Source organism: Emydura macquarii, unplaced genomic scaffold, assembly GCF_026122565.2.
Source record: "Emydura macquarii macquarii isolate MOO-44397 ecotype Brisbane River unplaced genomic scaffold, CSIRO-AGI_Emac_v2 contig_2207, whole genome shotgun sequence".
Taxonomy (NCBI): Eukaryota; Metazoa; Chordata; order Testudines; family Chelidae; genus Emydura; species Emydura macquarii.
In genome coordinates this window covers 926,913-946,153 of record NW_027132344.1, presented here as the reverse complement: position 1 = coordinate 946,153, position 19,241 = coordinate 926,913, and the positions used below count along the sequence as shown (strand labels likewise).

Sequence of the window (19,241 nt, the reverse complement as noted above, 5' to 3'; positions counted from 1 at the left end):
TTGCAGAATACTATGTTCAGTTTTGATGTCCACAATTCAAGAAAGAAGTTGATACATTGGAGAGGGTTGAGAGAAGAGCCACAAGAATGATTAAAGGATTAAATAACGTATTATAATAATAAACGAAATAGATTGAGCTCATTGAGGCTATGTCTACACTGCAGCACTAATTCAAATTAGCTTAATTCGAATTACAGAAAGCGATTTATATAAAGCGCTGCAGACTGTCCACACTACAGTGTTTGTGCTGGTTTCTTGTGTCCACACTGGCCAGCCTTAATTCGAATTAGAAAGCAGTGCAATGTGGGAAGCTATCCCACAGTACAACTAACCATAGAAGCTGTTGTGACGAGTGTCATCATCCCAGGATGCAGCGCTGCTTTCCCCCACCCACTTCCCCCACCCCCAAACAAACAGGAAAAGGGTTTTCATGCTGTTTTTTTACTCCCCCGATCACCAGTGCTGCAGGCACATGGAGCCAGCTGAACTATGCTCTCATTTTGACCGTGATAAATACATCGCGGCTTATCCTGGATTACTTTAGAACTGTATGCTGTTTCCCTTTTATGCTCCCCCCACCACCCTCTGTATATTGTTTGCCTTTGATTTTGATTCTACAGGTGTCTGTAGAATGTAAGATAAACAACAACGAAGTCAGTTAGTATATTAATACAGTGATACAAATGTTTCCATTTCACTGATGGAAAGCATGATATAATGTATCCACATGTAGCACTGTGAATAAACTCTTAAGAAAGTATCAATTTCCAGGATTGGCCACTGAAACAATGTAGCAAAGAATTTCCTCTCACTGCTGGCATTTAAAACGCATTCACCACGCGGGGAAGGGGGTGGGTGGTGAAATCGTTCAAAGGGACAAACTTTAAAGGGCTAAACTTTCAAAGGGACAAATCTTAAAGGGACAAACTGCAAAGGGCTTGCTGGGCTTTAAAATGCATTCACCATGAGGGAGGGGGGTGGTGAAATCTTTCAAACCCTTAAAGAGACAAACTTCAAAGGGCTTGTTGTGTGTGTGGGGGGGGGGTGATCGCAGCTTGGATTTTAAACCCATTCACTGCAGGAAATGAAGATTTAAATCTTCCCGGGGCTGCTTTGGGGGAGGGTACTGAAATGGGGCATCATGGGATACAGTCTGGAGGCCAATTAATTTGAATTAAGTCCCATTGTGTCCACACTCACACTAATGCAAATTAACTGATGTGCTTCAGGTGCTAATCCACTTGCAGAGGTGGTTTTATTAATTTGATTTTAAAGGCTCCTTAATTCGAATTAACAATACGCAAATGTAGATGCAGGAGTAATTAATTCGAATTAAGGGACTTTAATTCGAATTAAGCCACCAGTGTAGACCAGGCCTCAGTCTAACAAAGAGAAGATTAAGGGATGACTTGATAAGAGTTTATTAGTATCTACACAGGTAAAAAATATTTGATAATGGGGGGTTTTCAATCTATCAGACAAAGGTATAACAAGGTCCAGTGGCTGGAAGCTGAAGCTAGATAAATTCAGACTGAAAATAAGACAAATTTTTAATAGTGATGATAATTAACCATTGGACCAATTTATTAAGGGTCATGGTGGCGTCTCCATTATTGGCAATTTTTAAATCAAGATTGGATGTTTTTCTAGAAGACATGTTCTAGGAATTATTTTAGTGAAGTTCTATGGCCTCTGTTAGACAGGAGGTCAGACTAGATGATCACAATGGTCCCTTCTGGCCTTGGAATCTATTACTCTAAATTGGCTAATGTAAACCCAAGAAATGCCTTATTTTTCAGCTGTAATTGTCTACATACAATTTATTTCCTGTGGAAGTCTGATTGCCTGGCTAGCTTAACTTTTTGACCTTCTAATGAAAAAAAAGTTGTCAACATTAAAAGCCTCCCTACATATAAAAAGAGATTTACATGATGAAACAGCTGTCAAACCCCAAAGAGGATTAAAGCTCATATATCCCTGGCATCTTTCCACAATTGGTCTTGCAAGTCTAACTAAGAAGACCTCAAAACAATTACATTAACAAAAATTAGGAAAACAGTGGCAGTATACAAAACTCAGCAGTTTTGTACCATTTCTCAGGAGTTCATGTAAAATAACATTTCAGTTTTGATCTTTGTAGATTTAAAAATGCCCTGAATTTTGCTTTGAATTTTGGGTTCAAACTAAAGCTTAACAGTGCAAAAAAATAAGTTGTAAATATCCATTTGAATAAAAGCCACTAAATTCACTTTGACAGTATTTGTGAGCCCCCCTTTTATTCACTATGCACAAACATTCACACTAGTGAAGTTTTATTTGCAAGAATGTCTCATTAGAATATGGATTCTCTGGAAGCATTTGAGTGGCTGTTTATGACTTTAAAAGGGCATTATGGGTTTTAGTCAGCACATCAGGGAACAAAAACAAGAACATGTGACCTATTGTGACTAATAAATTATAAGCAGAATAAAAGCTCACAGCAATAGTTATGACGAACGATACACAAGCAATAGTGAAATATCTTCATATAAATCATTCATCAAATGATTTTCAACAACAACAAAAATTATAAATATTGAGGTCTGCTTTTGGATAATTCATTAACAATTAAAGGTGGTAAATTCCCCAAATAAATTGTCTTCTGTTTGTTCAGCTCTAATTCAAATGAACACAAAATATCATGGACTCTTCCTGAGTTAATCCATAAAGCCACTTTCCTGCACTCCTTTAAATACCTCCTCAAGACAGAAATCTATTGTGCTGTCTATGGGTGTAGTGAGGAGGTGTGGCCTCCCTCCAAGACTGACAGAGACCAACAGGCCGGGCCTGTGGGGACGGAGCCAGAGACCGCCTGTCTGCCAATCCGGAAGCGAGGGGGTGAGGCAGGAAATACAAAAGACAGGCCCAGGCGCTCAGCTGGCAGCCAGCTCCTGGAGGGGAGGAATGTCCCTCCTGGCCATCCAGCTCTGCCTGCGGCCTGGTACCCTGGCGAGCCGACTGAGACCAGGTACCCGGGGAGGTGGACCAGGGCCAACATCTGGGTGCCGGCAAAGGAGCAGCGTGAGACCTGGGGCTCAGCGGTAACCCCGGATCCACTCACCCCATTGGGCCTGGTAGTCCCGAGGGGCAAGGACCTGGAAGAGTTGCCTGACGCAGACACGGAGGACGTGGCCCTACCGGGGCGAGACCTGGAGGAGCTGCCCCTGGAATTGGGAGAGGACGATGGCGAGGCACGGGCCCTGACCGAGCCAGACCTGGAAGAACTGCCCCCTGCAGATGGCCCTGAAGAGCTGCCTAACCTGCCACCTCCTGATGAGATCGAGGGGTTTTACAACCTGCCCCTCAGCACCTACCCTGACGACAAAGACTGAGCGGCAGGATACCAGGTACCCGAGGGACAGGGGGAAGGAAGTAGCCCAGGGGAGAGGCCACACACTCCAGGGAGTGGGGGGCCAGACGGTGACTCAGCGTGTTGCAGTTGGGACCCCGCAAGCTCCGTGGCATACCACGCGAACCCACAGCTAGGGACCTGGGCTGTGATGCAGTGGAGTCGGGTCGGCCTGCGTCCCCCTCCCCCTTCCCTGCCCCGCCCGGGGGCCTTTGAACTGTTTGCTTTCCCATCTGGGGAGCTGGACTGGTTGCTGCCCTGCCCGGGACCCTTTTGAACTAACCACAGCTTGGAGACTGTTCCCCGCCCCAAGCTGAGACTGCCTCTGCCGAGTAGTGAGGAGGTGTGGCCTCCCTCCAAGACTGACGGGGAGGGACGGCCAACCTTGTTACAATGGGAAACTGGCAACTGATAACAGTTGGGTAGAGGGAAATAGCAGCTTCTGATATTAATGTATTTATTTGGCCTGTGTACATAATAAGATTATTCACGTTTCCCTTGATCCCTCAACCTACACCATTCCTCCTTCTGATTGTTTGTTATTCCCCACCTGTTGCATCTGGTCTTAATTAAATGGCCCTCAGGGCAGGGATCATCTTCATCTCCTGTTTGTACATTGGCTAGCACAGTGGTAGCCTTACCAACTTACTACCTTATCAGAAACAGGAAACAATGATCTCAGTTACAACAGTCATGCAAATTTTGATGCAAAATACTCAAATAAGCCCAGGTTCTAGGACCAGAATCCATGACCCCTGTTTCAAGAAAACCTAGGAGAGTTTCTAATGGCTTCAGATTTTGTTATAAATATTTCACACATTTAAAATATGTATGATAACTTAAATATATAGCCTATATTTATGTATAGACATAAGAAATCGAGTGCCTATTCAAAAAGTTCTAGGTGCCCTAACAATTTCTGCAACTGAATAGACTTCCAGTCATATAGTGATGACCACAAAGCATCATACAAACAATCATATGCAGGGGGGAGAAAAAGCTCTCAACCAGCCAATAAATGAAAGCAATGGAAAAGCCATTTTGACCCCAATGATCTCCCTTTCTGGGAGCAAACTCTCTCAATCCTCCTCCAAGGCTTTATCAAACAAATGTTTTCTGCAGCATGTTCAAGTTTGGTCTACATTGGACAAGAGTTATGTGGATGATGCTTTAAAAGAGCAAATATGGCTAATATTTGTGTTTTATCAATTAAATAACCAACACAGTGTATATTTATTCCAGGGGTTCACATTGTATCTTTTATATATGAAAATATACTGTATAATCTCTGTATACATCCACATTTATAAAAAATGCTTAAAAGAATATTTAATATGCCCAAAACAAACTGTGTTAAACTAAATTATCATTTCAGATTTCATTTAAAACTTCCATACAAACAATTAATAGTAATTTAAGTAGCACCTAAAGGGTCCAATGGGGAATCAAATCCCATTACTCTGCATCCCATACACGCACTAGATTTCTGAAGGCTTCTACAATTCCCAGACCATAACAGAATGGATTAACAACAAACTTCCAAATAAATCGTTCTAACTGCCTTTGGTTTCTACTCTAATACTAGGGCAACTGACATGACAGAACAGAACAGTTCCTTCAGAAATGTAGGATTTCTACCCGAAAATTGCCAATTTCTTACTTGCCTTAAAAATAGATGATGTAATTACCAGGATAGCCAAAGGGAGGTACAGCCAACCATTACATCCAAAAGAGGAAAAGGGGGCCCAAAGTGTTATGTGAAGAAATGGTTTGTAATAAGGTTTCTTTCAGTCTTTTTCTTTTATATTCCCAACCCCAAAATGCCCTGAGCTTTTCAGACTCAGGTCTGAATGATATCGCAAAGAGAATCAACATACCTAGTACAATTCAGTCTGTGTCTTCCTCCTGATTAATTCAGAGTTGGCCTTTTGGGCCTAATAAACCCACAGCTGTAGGTCTCCTCTTCTGCCTCCCAAGTTTAGAAATGTAAAGGAGAATTTCAGCTTTCATGTACAAAAACAGCAAATCTTTAGCCCTTCCCCTGTGAAGGTAGCCTGGACCACACTGCCTACTCTGTCTTTCATGCTATTGAAATGCCTCTTTTTATGGCCAGAGCTGACACTTTCTGCTTAGCAGAGGCACTTGGAAAGGAGCTAGTAGTGGCTCTAGTGCCATCCACCAGTGGCAGCTTGGACAGTAATTCCAACACATTGTGTTAGATTCCCACACAAGAAGATGGGTTTTTGGCTGCTTCGCATCGCCAAAGCAGTCAGAGTATATCAATCAGCAAATGTGGCCTCTAGACTTTACAGCATTTATTTTTTGCAATGTAATGCAATTGAAGGCTAAATTTTGCCCTCAGATATGCGCTTGCAACTTGACTCCCATAGGAGATACGCCTGAATATAAGAGGGCAGATTTCAGTGGAATTTGAGGAAATAAAATGACTAAGCTTTTAACATATTAATTTGTATTAGCAGAGTATCTTAAAAGCAAAGTCGTGTTTACAGTACATTTACATTTCAACCACTCTGCATATTACAACAAAAGTATGCACTGATAACTATTGAATCAGTGAGGCACAACCCATAGCTCTTAAGAACATAAGAAATATTATACCAGATCAGACCTCTGTTCAATTTAATGAAATCAAGTATACTCTTTCTGAAAGTGAAAGATACCAGACGCTTCAGAGAAATGTACAAGAATCTCAGAAGTGCAAAGTTATGAAATTGCCCATAATGAAAATTTCCTCCTAACCCTTTCAATTAGTCATTGGGCTTATGACCCGCAGTGTGAGGTTTTTGTATCCCAATTTTTTTTTAAATCCTGTTTCATATACCTATGGATGTTACTATGTGGTAACTGATGGCATATGCTGACATTTCAATGGTGACCACCTTTTATCACAATCCTCATGACTTTGGAGAAATATTGGCAGATGGAGAAAGGGGGATTTGAACTAGTAGCGCTAGAACCAGAAATCCATAATTAGGTCTACTTTTTATGCCCACTTGTGGATGACAGGTTTTCAGAATGCAAGGCTCAGAAAGGAGATGGTTTCTGTGAAGGATATTAGAAGGGTCAGCACAGGATTCCCATTCTGTTACTAGAGGAAAAAAACCTGGCTCTTCTGGAATATCAAGAGTCAGATCCCTCAGCTCCTGTGAATGAGTGTAGCTCCACTGAAGTCGATGGGGCTAACTGACTGACACCAGTCCTTTCTACATCATTTTTTTCCTGAAAGAGAATTAATTAAACTACTGTGACTTTGGTGGGGATCCCTGGCATGGATTCTGAGCACCATTACCAATGGTAGCAAAACTGAGACCGAGGTTTCAGAAACCAAGGTTTAGTTTTTCCTGGAAGAGGCTCTGGTGCCAAAGTCTGAAGCAGAGTAATAAGGAATGTTGCCATGCTAGGATCCAGCAACAAGAAGACAACAAAAACAGCCCACAGGTACCAGTGGGGGCACCAGCACCGACACCAGTTCCTCACTCCTCTCCACAGAGAAGGGAATATCAGCAGAGTTGGAATGCCAACATATTCATAGTCCTCCATGTCAAGGAGACAGACACTTAGGAATCATATGAGCTGAATTTAACATTGAAGAGCTGCTGGACAAGAAATTCTATGCTCTGCCTCACCTTCTTCTTCCCCTTCAATAGAGGAGAGAACAAAGAGGAAAACTATGCGGTTACTAGATTTTGTCCAGAAACACTAAGCAACGCAGGAAGCAGATGTGAGCTTTGACCCAGAATTGGGGATCTGGACAGAGCAGCAAGAGAGAGGGATGAAGGAGTTAAAGGAGGGGAAGGCGAGAGAGGAAATGAAGGTGTCGCCTATGATGGCATGGAGAAAAAAGGAAAGGAGGGTTTTGAGAGTTGCCAAAAAAAAAGTCAAAGTCAAAAAAGTTGATAAATTGGAGTTCTAAATGACCCAGTTGTGTAGCCAGGGAGGTATGACCAATACTGAAGAAAATTAGGTGGTGATCAGAAAGGAGAACATATTGAATGAGTGATCTAAGTGGGAGCAGTGATTGGGAAACACAAGGTCCAAGGAGTCACCATGATGGTTGATCCAGGGCTGTAGGTCAAATGAGGTTAGGGAGAGGAAGAGGGAGACAATGGAGTCAGATGGGACATCAGAGTATGTCTACACTGATGGCGGCAAAGTCGCCACCATCAGATTGATCTTTCTGTATCGATTGAGCAGTCAGTGAAGACCCACTCAATCGATCAGGAAGTCGACCTAGTATAACCACCTCCTCAAGTGGTGCAGCGCAGTGAAGACACCGTGCAGAATGGAAGTACAGCAGTCGACGGGAGTTACACAAATTACTCTGCGTAGCTTGCATAATTCCCATCGACTGCCACTGAATTTCCAGGTAAGCGTAGACCAGGCCTAAGATAGAGGAAGTCAGAGCATTTGATAGGTAAATGGCAACACAGACTAAAGGGACAAATCTAATGGAGACTTGACAACTGGCCCCAAACCCTTGAACAAGCATGAGCCTGAGGAACCTGAACTGGAGGCAAAACACCCTTTGTGTTTTGACATTGCCATGCTAGGATCCATCAACAAGATGACAACAAAAACAGGCCACAGATACCAACAGAGGCACCAACACTATCAACAGTTCCTCACTTTTCTCAAATATCACTACAGCGATGAAGGATAAATGCAAAGAAGGACTCATCGGCAACCACCTCCCAGAAACAAAATTGGCCAGTTAATTTAAGAATAATTTCTTTAAATTAATTATATTGACTGAAATAAATCCTGAATCCTGCTAAATCACTTATTAAAACAGCTTGCTTCAGCATATGTTTGAACAATCAGACACCTTAAGAATATTATCCTTGAAAAATAATTAACCAATTTAATTTAAATAGATACATTAAAAAATATTACACAGATATCAAATTAATGGATCCTTTCCTGTGACTAGGACTGTTTTTATTTGTTTGTTTCCTCAGCTTTTTTAATCAGTAGTACTCTTCATCTGTAAGCATCACAACAAGTAACATTAGACATGAAATTTTCATTACATAGAAATTGCACTGACATATAGTTTGCAGCTCTGACCCTGCAAAGACTTACTCACATGTTTAATTTTACTATGGGAAGTAGTCCCATTTATTTCAAGGGAACTACTCAGAGAAGGAAAGTTAAGCACAAGTGTAAGTGATTGCAAAATCCAGGCCTGCATGTCCTATTATTTCAAATATTTCAATTGAAATCATCACTTGTTCGATGCAGATATTTGCTAGCAGAAGACTGGACAAAATCCACGATAAAAAGTGGGAGATCAAAATTCATTTATTATGTCAAAAATATTTGCACATAGAATTCGGAAATTGTGTTTGAGTGGGGGAAAGAAAGGGATAGATCAGCTGAGAATTTCTAGGAGTCCATAATTCACTGTAGCATGATTTGGTGATGATATGGAAATTGCACATTTATCCCTAGATTACTCATAGTAACTACATTTTACTTAATTGGGAAATGGTTGTTATCACAAGACATGGAGCTATATCTTGCATTTGAGAAATTGGATCATTGAGTCCACCTAAGTCTTTCATCTCTAATATCTATGTCATATGTTGTTTTCAACTTCACAATATCATGTTTATTAACTATGCAGTTACTGAATGTCAGCAGTGTATTTACCAGTACTATTAAATACTGACACATACAAGGACTTTCAAAGGAGCTGTCTTTGGCTCCCCAAGACAACCCAGCCTGTTTTCTCACACTCCACTTACTGTCATCTTGTTTCTGAAAAAGCAAATCTTGACTTAACACTCTCTGCTGCACTCAAAATTAAGGAGCTTTTACATAATATGACTCTGTTCCCAAAGCCCTTAGCATTTTGTATAATTCCTTAAACACTCAGAAGAAGAATATAAAAGGAGTGTAAATAGGAGTGTAGGGAACATCTCTTAGAGGTTCTCATGACCTCAAGTAATCAGACCCTAAATAATCATGTATGATATTATGTTGTGCTTACTCTCAAGACTGCATTATTAGTGTCTTTTTATGTCCATTGACCTCAGCAGCAATGATGCAGCTTATTCATTTCATCAAAACAAAGATGTTTTCTCTCTGTCAGTTAAACAACTCTATCACAAAACACATGAAGTGATGAAGAAAATCCAGGTCTCAGATTTGGAAAATATAGCAAAATCGATGCAGAGCAGCTATAAAAGCTTGCATTAGTTCGGGAACCTGCTGAGGCAGTCACCATCTCCAGGCAATTAAGATTGCTATAAATTCCTACTAAGCTTCTCAGTCCATCCTTTACAGAAAGATGGTAAATAAAATATATTTTATTGACCCTGTAACAACTTTTAATAAAAGAAACTGATTCAGTTTGTTCTTGCTCTTACCTCCCCTGCATGGCAAGTGGGCTGAAATTTTTCCCGAGGGGAACACAGCAATCCTGCCCTATTGCTCCATTTTGATAGGGTTTTTGTGGCTGTCCCTGAACAGCCACTATTCCATGAAACTCCTTTAACAGCTGCAGCTCGTTGAAGTTACTGGCAATTGGTTCAGCTGCCACCTTTCCATGCAAACTAGCATGGTGTGGAGAGGATGTCTGAGTCAGCTCCATCTCTAGATTTCTAGAGATTGCACCATCATCTTTGCTATCCAAGTACATGCCTTTTTACTGGTTTTCTGTCCTGAAAAGAGTGAAAACAAATCTATTAGGAAAACATATTTTATATCTGCACACACACATGCGTATGTAAGTGTCAATATCCATGTGTTAAAATGCCTTCAGACATATTATATTTATCTTGCATCTTTGACTACCTTACCTGTGCATCTGCTTGGTAATTCATCTCCACAAGAAATACTTTAACATTTGAAAACTCTGAGTAGCTTCAAAAATGGCCATCATTTCAAATAAAGACATAAAACAGTCTGTCAGTGATATGTATCCTTTTCTTTACCCAAATGTGGAATTTCCCCCAAAACACATTTTCTCCCAAATTACCTTGGTCTATCATAGAGAATGAACAACATTCATTGCTGTGGCAGGTTTGAGTTCTCACGCTGTGATCATCAGAATGAGAAACAAGTGCCTCTCCAATGCCATCTGCAGTGTAGATGATACAGCGCTTTCTTCTAGTCCTGGTTTTTACCTCAAACATTTAAGCAACAGCCCTGTAAACTATCTGCAAGTTTCCAGCTTAATCAGCAGGAATTGTGGGTTATCATGATCATAAGTGTAGGAGGGTCTCAAGGACAACTAACAGCCAGATTCTCATTTCTGATCTGACTCCTTTGTGTTGCTCAGGTGACACAAAGGACCAGATTCTAACTGTAACTGGCCAACTGAGAGGTCTCCTAGCAGCAAGGAATCTTTAGAGCCAGATCTTGTTGTAACCACTCCTTCCTTCAACATACGTGGTGTGTCAGGGACAAGAAGAGAGTTGATTGGAACCATGGTAGACCAATCCTCAACAGTATCCCTTAAAAACAACACACTGCTGGGCATAAGTTAGAGCCGACCCTAGGCTGACACCGACCAGCCACAGATCAAGTACCCATAATTTTCTCCCTGAGGCTTTCACCTCCCAACCCCTACTTTGTGCTAAGCAGATATAGACACAAGAGAGAATCCAGCCCTCTCTGGATATGACTTCACCACAGAATTAACTCAACTCTTACTCAGATATTGTCCCAATCCCCTCTCCCAAACAGACACATATCCCCTCACCTGAGTTTGGTGATGCTTTTAATCCAGGCTAGCTGGCCTGGATGGGGCTATAGGCTAAAGTCCGGGTGCCACTTTCACTCAGGCAGGTAATTTGTCTGCTTTACAGGGAGGATGCAGGTACTCCTCCAGTACCTTCTCCACAATTCCCCTATGTCCCCAGAAGGACAAATCACAATTAACTGAGAAAGAATCATAGAGCGGCTCAGCTTACTGCAAACAAAGAACCAGCAACACACATGGGTGAGCACAGTACCAGTAAGGACACAGTAACTTGCGTGTGGCTTTGTAGTGTGGCTGCTCGACACATGGGTGCTGATCACTTCAGTTAACACTGCAGAGAAGACATAGCCTTCAGCCTTTGTAGGCACAACAGAGGTCAATAGTTAGTTTGTGGAAGGACCTAAGAAAACCAAATTATAAAGCAACTTGAGAAAATAAAGAGGAATATATCACTAGGATCAGACGATATTTATTGCAGCTTGTTGAATTATAGCACATTGAATAATACAATACAAAAGTGATTCACAAATATGTTTGTGAATATATGTGGTGAATTTGTACTGCTGTTATTCATGTCATAGAAATCACTGGTCATGAGGATATGGATTACTGGCAATTTTAATCAAGAAAACATTCATAGATCCTGGAAAGCCAAGTGACTATTCATATTGGAAGTGTGATACTCATTATGTCCATTTTTCTTTTGTTAATTATTCTGACATTTAAAATTTCAGTCATGCAATCAAAGAACAAAAAGAATACTAGCTGTTATGGCAGAGGGGGACAATCCAATACAATTCAATATTAATTCAATAAATAATAGCAAAGAGTGAAGACATCATGAGCAATTCAGATGCTGAAATTTGTTCACAACAACTGTCTAGTGAATACTTAAAACACTTCTGTAGGAATCAGGATCAGTTTGTGAGAAATAAGGAAAGGCTAAATTAATCTGATAATTTATTCATTTGTATTTATTTTAGAGTTCAGAAGGAATCAGGAGAATGAAGCAGTAGCACTAAAGAGAAATATATTGAAGATAATTTTTTAAAAAGCAACTATGCCCAGAGATTTAAAATGATTACAAGGAAATGCCCCATCCCCCATCTTCAAAACAGAGCAAAGGTTAATTTATAGACTCATAACGAGTAACACCTCAATATTCAGGAAATTGAATCAGAGTGTAACTAAGTCAGAGAACACTTAAATAAGCAGAAACTTGATGAGTATGCAGTGTGGCTTTTATTCCTGGTCTAACTCTTTAAGTGCCTAGAGTTAAAAGACTGGAGGCTTCACATTTGAAACAAACAAGCAAATATATAAAAAGGTAAAGTCAAGCCACCTTAGCCCATTAGAATTCTTTGAAAGATTTACCTAACATACTTGGACACCACAGTGATGGATATGGTGTAAAACCCTGGACAGAGACATCAAATGTGGAATGAAAAGAGACAGTTAGTGGTTGCAGTTTCAAAAAGCTTTGCATGAGAACAGTAAGAGAAACAAATAACCCCAAGCTAAGGGTTAAACTCAGATTGTGAGTTAAAAATTGGCTAACAAAGAAAATATAGTAAGAAATGGATGCTTCTCTAAATGGAGGAGTTAGTCTAGTCACACACATGGTTTGGTAACAAGGGCACTGTTTTTCCAGGTATTAATAATTTGGACGAGACCATAACAAGATGATTAAGCTGTGACACTAAATCATTCTAAATCAGCTCCCCAGAGTTTACAGAGGGGTTTATAATAATGCTTAGCTGACACACACCTGCTATAGACCTATATAGCTATGCTATAAGATGTAGTATCTGCTTTTTCCTTCCTTACCACCAAAACAATCAACTGGTTTGGGACAAAATACAGGAGAATTCAATAGCTTACCAGAACACAGAAAACAACATAGTGTTACATATATAGTGCTCTATATCTGTGCATATATAACTAGTGAATGGATAACATGAAAGTATATGGCACTAAAGAACATGTAGCATAGCTTCTGAGTTTTTGTAGGACCAATAACATTTCTTGCTGAGCACTGCAAATGGCTTCCTCTAGCAACTCTTTACATAAGCTCTTAATATGATGTCAGAAGCAAAACAGAGCACTGTGTGAGTTGTCATAGTTCAGGAAAACTGCACCTGTATTCCCCCTCAGTGGTCCACCAAGGGCACCCGTTCCAGGCTCCTGCCTCCTCAGCTGTCACCTCTCTTGGATAGAGACCCGCGTCTCTCTCCCTCTTGACCCAGAGCTTTCCAGCTACACAGTTTCTACACAGTGATATTCCCAGCAAGCCAGACTGCCTAAAAGGCTAGAGTCTGTGCTTTGCTCTCTCTCCAGCGGTTGTGAACAGCACAATTGCCTGAAGTTATAAGTTGTCACACAGCTCTTTATAAGCAAGCGCTTTTATTCTTGAAAGTGAAAGCATTACAGAGAAAACATATTAAAACAATCAAAGAACACACACGCTTGCTAAAAAACTTACCAGAGGTCAGTCCAGCTCCACTTCGAGCTCTGATAAGTGTCAGTCCTTCAAAACCCACAGCTGGGTTTTCCCCTTCGTTACAAGTTCATAACCAGAACCACCAAAAATACTTTGGTCTTCCCTTTATACATCTTGTGCTGCTGATCTTGGCCTCAAGTGATCAGCAGACACAGGTCCACTCCTCAGGGCATAGCTTCAAAAGGATGGGTTTTTACATAACTGGAGGTGGGGAATTTGCATTTACCTCCAACTAGATATTCCCCAGGAAAAACACAATGCTTTTTTGTTCCATGAGTCCATTCTTGTTTGGCACATTGTTCAGTATAGCCCTTTGAACCCCCAGGTCTCACATCAGTCACATCTCTCCCCCACCCCTGAGAGGCTACATACAATCCCAGGCCACAATACTACACCATTAATTTAATACAATGGACCCCAAAGGTACTTAACTTTAGTTCAATAAGGTCTCCTGGGATATTGCAATACAGATATTGCCATATCTGTTACATGAGCAGTGAGAGAACAGACAGCAAGTGTGTCAAGGCAGAGAATAGAAATACATCTTGCCACGTGTGTAGAAAAACAGTGTGTCACAGCTTAACATGGACATGAGACAAAAAACAGTTTAGTCACAGAAAGCGCTTAAGTGGCTCATTAGTTCTACAAACCACAGTTCAATGTCTTAAAGGCCTTACCTTGCCATTCAATGCCCCTCACAAAAACAATCAAATGGAAAAACCACCATCATTTTTAATGTTACCATATTCTCCCTTGCTATCCTGTTCATCCATTCTGCACATTACTGCTACCAGACAAAACACAAACCCATCAACTCAGAAATATTTTCCTTCATAACAACAGGATAGATAACAACCCCATGAAGTTTTTTCTCATGTCCTATTAACACTAATTCATCATCGCCTTTCTTCTAAGAATACTGTAGTCACACTGAACCTATACGATAGCTGGTGGCCCTTCTTTAAGCACATCAAATACTTGAGCTTCATAAAGATAACCTGCCATTTCACAGGTTACTGGTTACATTTGTAAAACCTAAATCAAGACCTGATGCAAATTAGGGTTTTTTTTATGATTATTAATGGTGAATACAGTAAAACCTTAGTGTGTAACAGTCTCTGAAAAGCTTTTATTCTTTGATTGTTAAAATGCAATGTGAAAAGTGTTAATCCACACAGTATATAAACCATAAAAGCCAGAAGACTGAGTTAAAGAACATCTTAAACTCATACAGCTGAATGTGGTCTTAAGTTCTAAAGGCCAATTGCTTCCCTGAATAGAGAACAGAGGTGAACAGACCAGAGAGGACACAGCAGCATTTATACAGCACACTCACATTCTCCCTGGGAGCCGGTCTTCTTAGCGTATGTGCAATGTGCCTCAAATGGCATATGACGAGAATTCATCACCGAACTTGGTCCACTGGTTGAATCATTAGCTTCCGCAGTTAGGGCTGGGGTACTGATGAGGAGTGCAATGTGAACTCTGATCCATGCGGAATAGTTCCAAGCAATTTAGTTTCTGCAGAATTGGGTGGGGGGGAGCAGAGCAACAGAGCAAGCTAAGAGACAGGATCTCTTCCAAACCCAGTGGGAAAATTTCCAGAAAAGGAGGCAGCAAGAGTTAATGCATCTTAAGGATCCCTGAAGGATAAGAGCTTTTAATGTTATCATTTAGTGTCTTCAGTTATTATAACAATATTAAACTAAAAATAATTGACAAGAGATGGAAGAGGCAAGCTAAACCAGAGTGCTCCAGAGAAGTCAGGATAAAGGCAAATTGAATTCATTCATCTTTCCGACAATGAGCAAAGGAACCAAAAATGAACAAAGCCCATCCTGCACATAGAAGTGACTCTAAATGACAACATTCAGAACTTATCCCAAAACAGTAGGCTCAGTTAGTCAACTCTGAACTGGAATTTCCATAGTTTGCCTTTTCGCTTATGGTTTCTGGGTTTCTTTTACCCTACTCCCTGTATTTAGGCTTTGTCTACATTTAAAAATTAAGTTGACATCCCTATGTCAGTCACGGGTGTGAAAAAAACCACTCCCCTGAATGACACAGCTAGGCCAACCTAGGTGTAGCTATGTCAATGGAGGAGTGCTTCCGTTGACGTAGCTAACTTCATTCAGGAGGTGGTGTTCCTACACTGATGGAAAAAACCTTTTCATAGGTGTGAGCTGCATCTACATGATGGGATTATGCCAGCATAGTCTCAGTAGTGTAGACACAGCCTTAATTTCTCATTTGTAACCTGCTTCACCTATGCTTCCATCAGGGTAGGACTAATCAACTTTCTGTTATTAGTAGCCTAGCTACCAACAACATGTATTTACACAGGAGTGTGCATTTGCCTATTTGTCCTTTCCCTACTTCTCTTGGAGAGATGGTGGAAGAGAAGAAAACTGCAGTGAATTACCCAAAGAAAACAGAAGAATGTACTACTTCACACACTTAATTCACATCATTTCCACTATTACCCTCATAGCACACAAAACAAGAAAACCCAGTAGAGAATTCACAAAAAGGGGGGGAACCCTCTCCCCCAGACAGTCCCTTAAAAAGACAAACCCTCTCTGTCACTTGAGGTAGGAAGGACAAGCACTATTGGCAGAAAAGTACACAATGCATTGTACTCTATTGGCTAGTTTTACAATGTCTGACAGATAATTCATTTCAAGTAAAAAAGATAATGGCCCCGTTTCATTTATGCCGCTTCATATTATGCTAATTTTATTAAGCCACTGATGATATTCTAATTGAGTTGTAACTTTTCGTGAATACTTTTGTCTATGCAACTGTTAAAAATATACCTTTTTTTAAAACAACATATCAGTATATAAGACATTTATTTTTAGATTTATCAGTGAAAATAAAATGTCCAGGATAAGGAGTTTGATGGAAAAATTTCCAGATTGGTCCAAAATCATGAACAACATGACTGCACTGTAGGAAGGGGTGGAGCTTCCGCAGGGAAAGAAAGTATAAAAGGCAAGCCCTGAAGCTCAGTAGGAAACAGGCTGCCAACGGAGGCAGATGTACTGTCTCGCCGGCTGCAGCATAGGCCTGACCCCAGCCGGGCAACTGCCCCAAGCAGCCACCGCCCAGAGCAGAGGCACCTGGAATGGCCCAACTTACCAAGCCCCCAGGACTGGACCAGAATGCTGGGCCCCTGGGTCTGGGCCGGGCCCCCCGAGGCCTACGAGTGGGAGATACCCTCTAAGGCCAGCCCTGACCTGGAGGAGCTGCCTGATGCTGAACCCCTGGAGCCCTGTAACCTGGAGGAGCTGCCCTCCGCAGAGGAGCTCCCTGACTTGCCGCCAGTCAACGAAGAGGGACTGGTGAACCTGCCACGTGCCATGTATCCCAGCAACCCCGAGGACGCGGAGGACACAGGTACCTGGGGACCAGGGGAAGGAAGTGGCCCAGGGACAGCCATAGCAAATGGCTGAGTAAGGGGCAAGACCCCCATCAGCGTGTTGCAGCAGGAGCCCCGCTGACTCAGTGGCAAATGCCTTTGCCACTGATAGAACCCTGGGCTGGGACACAGTGGAAACGGGTGGGACTGCGTCTCCCTCCTTCCTTCCCTAACCACCCCGGGAGAAAGTGTTCTCCCCTGCCGCTACAGACTGCTTCCCTGTCTCACCCCACCAGGGGGTTGGAGACTACAGACTGCTTCCCTGTCTCACCCCACCAGGGGGTTGGAGACTACAGACTACATACCGGCCTCGCCCTGCCTAAGAGCTGGTGTCTATAGACTACTTGTCTGCCCACCCTGCCCAGGGGCCAGGGCTAAGACTGGTGCCCAGGCACTGAATTATTCCTCTTGTAGGAAGGCGCTGTGGCATTCCTCGGAGCCTGGACCTGAGGAAGGGCCACAACGCCCAGGCCGGACAGGACCACTGGCCTACATGCACATTCATAAAACCAATGTTTAAAAAAAAACAAAAAACACCCAAGTGCCTTTTTTCCATAATCTGCACAATTGATTATCTATCGACCTAAATTAGTTTTAAGGCAACTATCACTGTGGTATTTAAGCATCATCGACCTCAATTCATTCATCATTCAAGAAATCCTCATGTGATCTCATTTCTCCATATTTACAGCACTTTTTCTTTAATTTTCTTCTTCATCTTTCTTACTTTGTAATATGTCCATCAAATAGGAGCCAAGGGAAAGGTAGCATAACGAGGGAGGCTTTAACAAAATAAAATGCAGCTCAGTTAAGTCTTTCCGGAGTCCATATGAGCCAATGCTCAATAAAAAAGAATATCAGAGCTAAAAAGGAGGTGCTACCACATGATCTGGTGTAATCTACATAGACTTTGACTGGGAAGGGTACAGTATGATGTTCAAGTCATTATCACAATTCCTCTGTCCTACCATATGTAGCTGAACATCCACTTTTAAGGCTTTTGTAAACTACCAATGCACCATAATCATTTTTTCTTAAGTCTTTTCAGGTGCTAATGAGATCAACTATTTCTCTGAATGATTTCAATTTGAAAGGGTTTTTGTATTCTGCTTTATAGCTGTACATAATTAAAAAATTGTGAAATCTGTGACACACGTTTGGATACTATTTCATCCATTTTTAAATTGTTATATTCTATGATGTCTCCCAAAGTCCCAATAAGAATATCAGAGCACTCTGGCAGTAGAGAAGGAAAGATCATTTAAACTTAAAGGTCAAGAGGCTACAAAATATCCTATCTTTCTCTCTGTATACAATCCAGAAATTGTACTGTTCCTCCATTATGAGTCAGAAGCATGCTGTTTATAAAGACTGGAAAGAAACATTACATCTACATTACTCATCTGCCCATCACGAGGCAGAGACCCAACCTTCCAGATATAGACTATAAGTGAGATTGTGTGCTGCTCCTCCAAGAGAGACACAGGCACTACTTTGGAAGAGAAGGCACAATTTAAAGCAGACCTTTTCAGGCTGCCTATGGGCAGCTCTGTTGTAACTCCAGGGATTATGAGGGTAACCTCCTGCAGTGGCTGAACTGGGGCAAATTCTCCTTGGGGGAAGAATTTCTCTTCATATATTCACCTTCATCCAACCCATTTCACATTGTGGGGATACCATTCTCAGGTCAGTTAGGCAGCCAGCCTTAAGCTGAAGCTAGGTTAGCTGGCTAGTAATACCTGGCACTTACACAGTGCTTTTCAGAGGATTTTCCCCTGCAGTAGGAATCCTCTGGCATAGACTGTTATAGCACTCCTAAACTGGCTGTGGCCAGGGCAACTAAAGCAGGGCCTACAGCCTGTCACCCCTACATTCCAGCAATCTTTGGTTAGCAGACTGATCCTTGTGCAATTGTTGTTTAGAGCATCTGAGGCTGCTCTAATTTACTCCTGGGGCAAGGCCAGTGCAGAACCAGCCCCATGATTAGGGGATGCAAACACCTGCCTTGTGTCCACTCTCGTCTGTTACACCCCGAGATCCTTAGACACAGCCAAAAATCTGTCCCAGGTGCTACATCTTAAAAGAACCCCAGTTCATTAAGTGAGGCTTCTTACTTTACTGATTTACCATGAATAAGAGAAGAGTGGCAATGTATGTAGTCTGTTACATTAATGATATTGTACATCATCTACAAAAGATAAAG

General features: G+C 41.5%; 1 protein-coding gene across 1 annotated transcript in view; it reads right to left on the bottom strand.

Moving 5' to 3' along the window:
- The window catches only part of OCA2 (OCA2 melanosomal transmembrane protein), a 259,682-nt gene extending 249,630 nt beyond the window's left edge, over positions 1-10,052 (bottom strand). The window contains exon 1 of the mRNA XM_067559931.1: positions 9,781-10,052. Coding sequence (XP_067416032.1) covers positions 9,781-10,052 — 272 coding nt within the window. The remainder of the gene's footprint in view (positions 1-9,780) is intronic.
- Between the last annotated feature and the right edge of the window lie 9,189 nt (positions 10,053-19,241).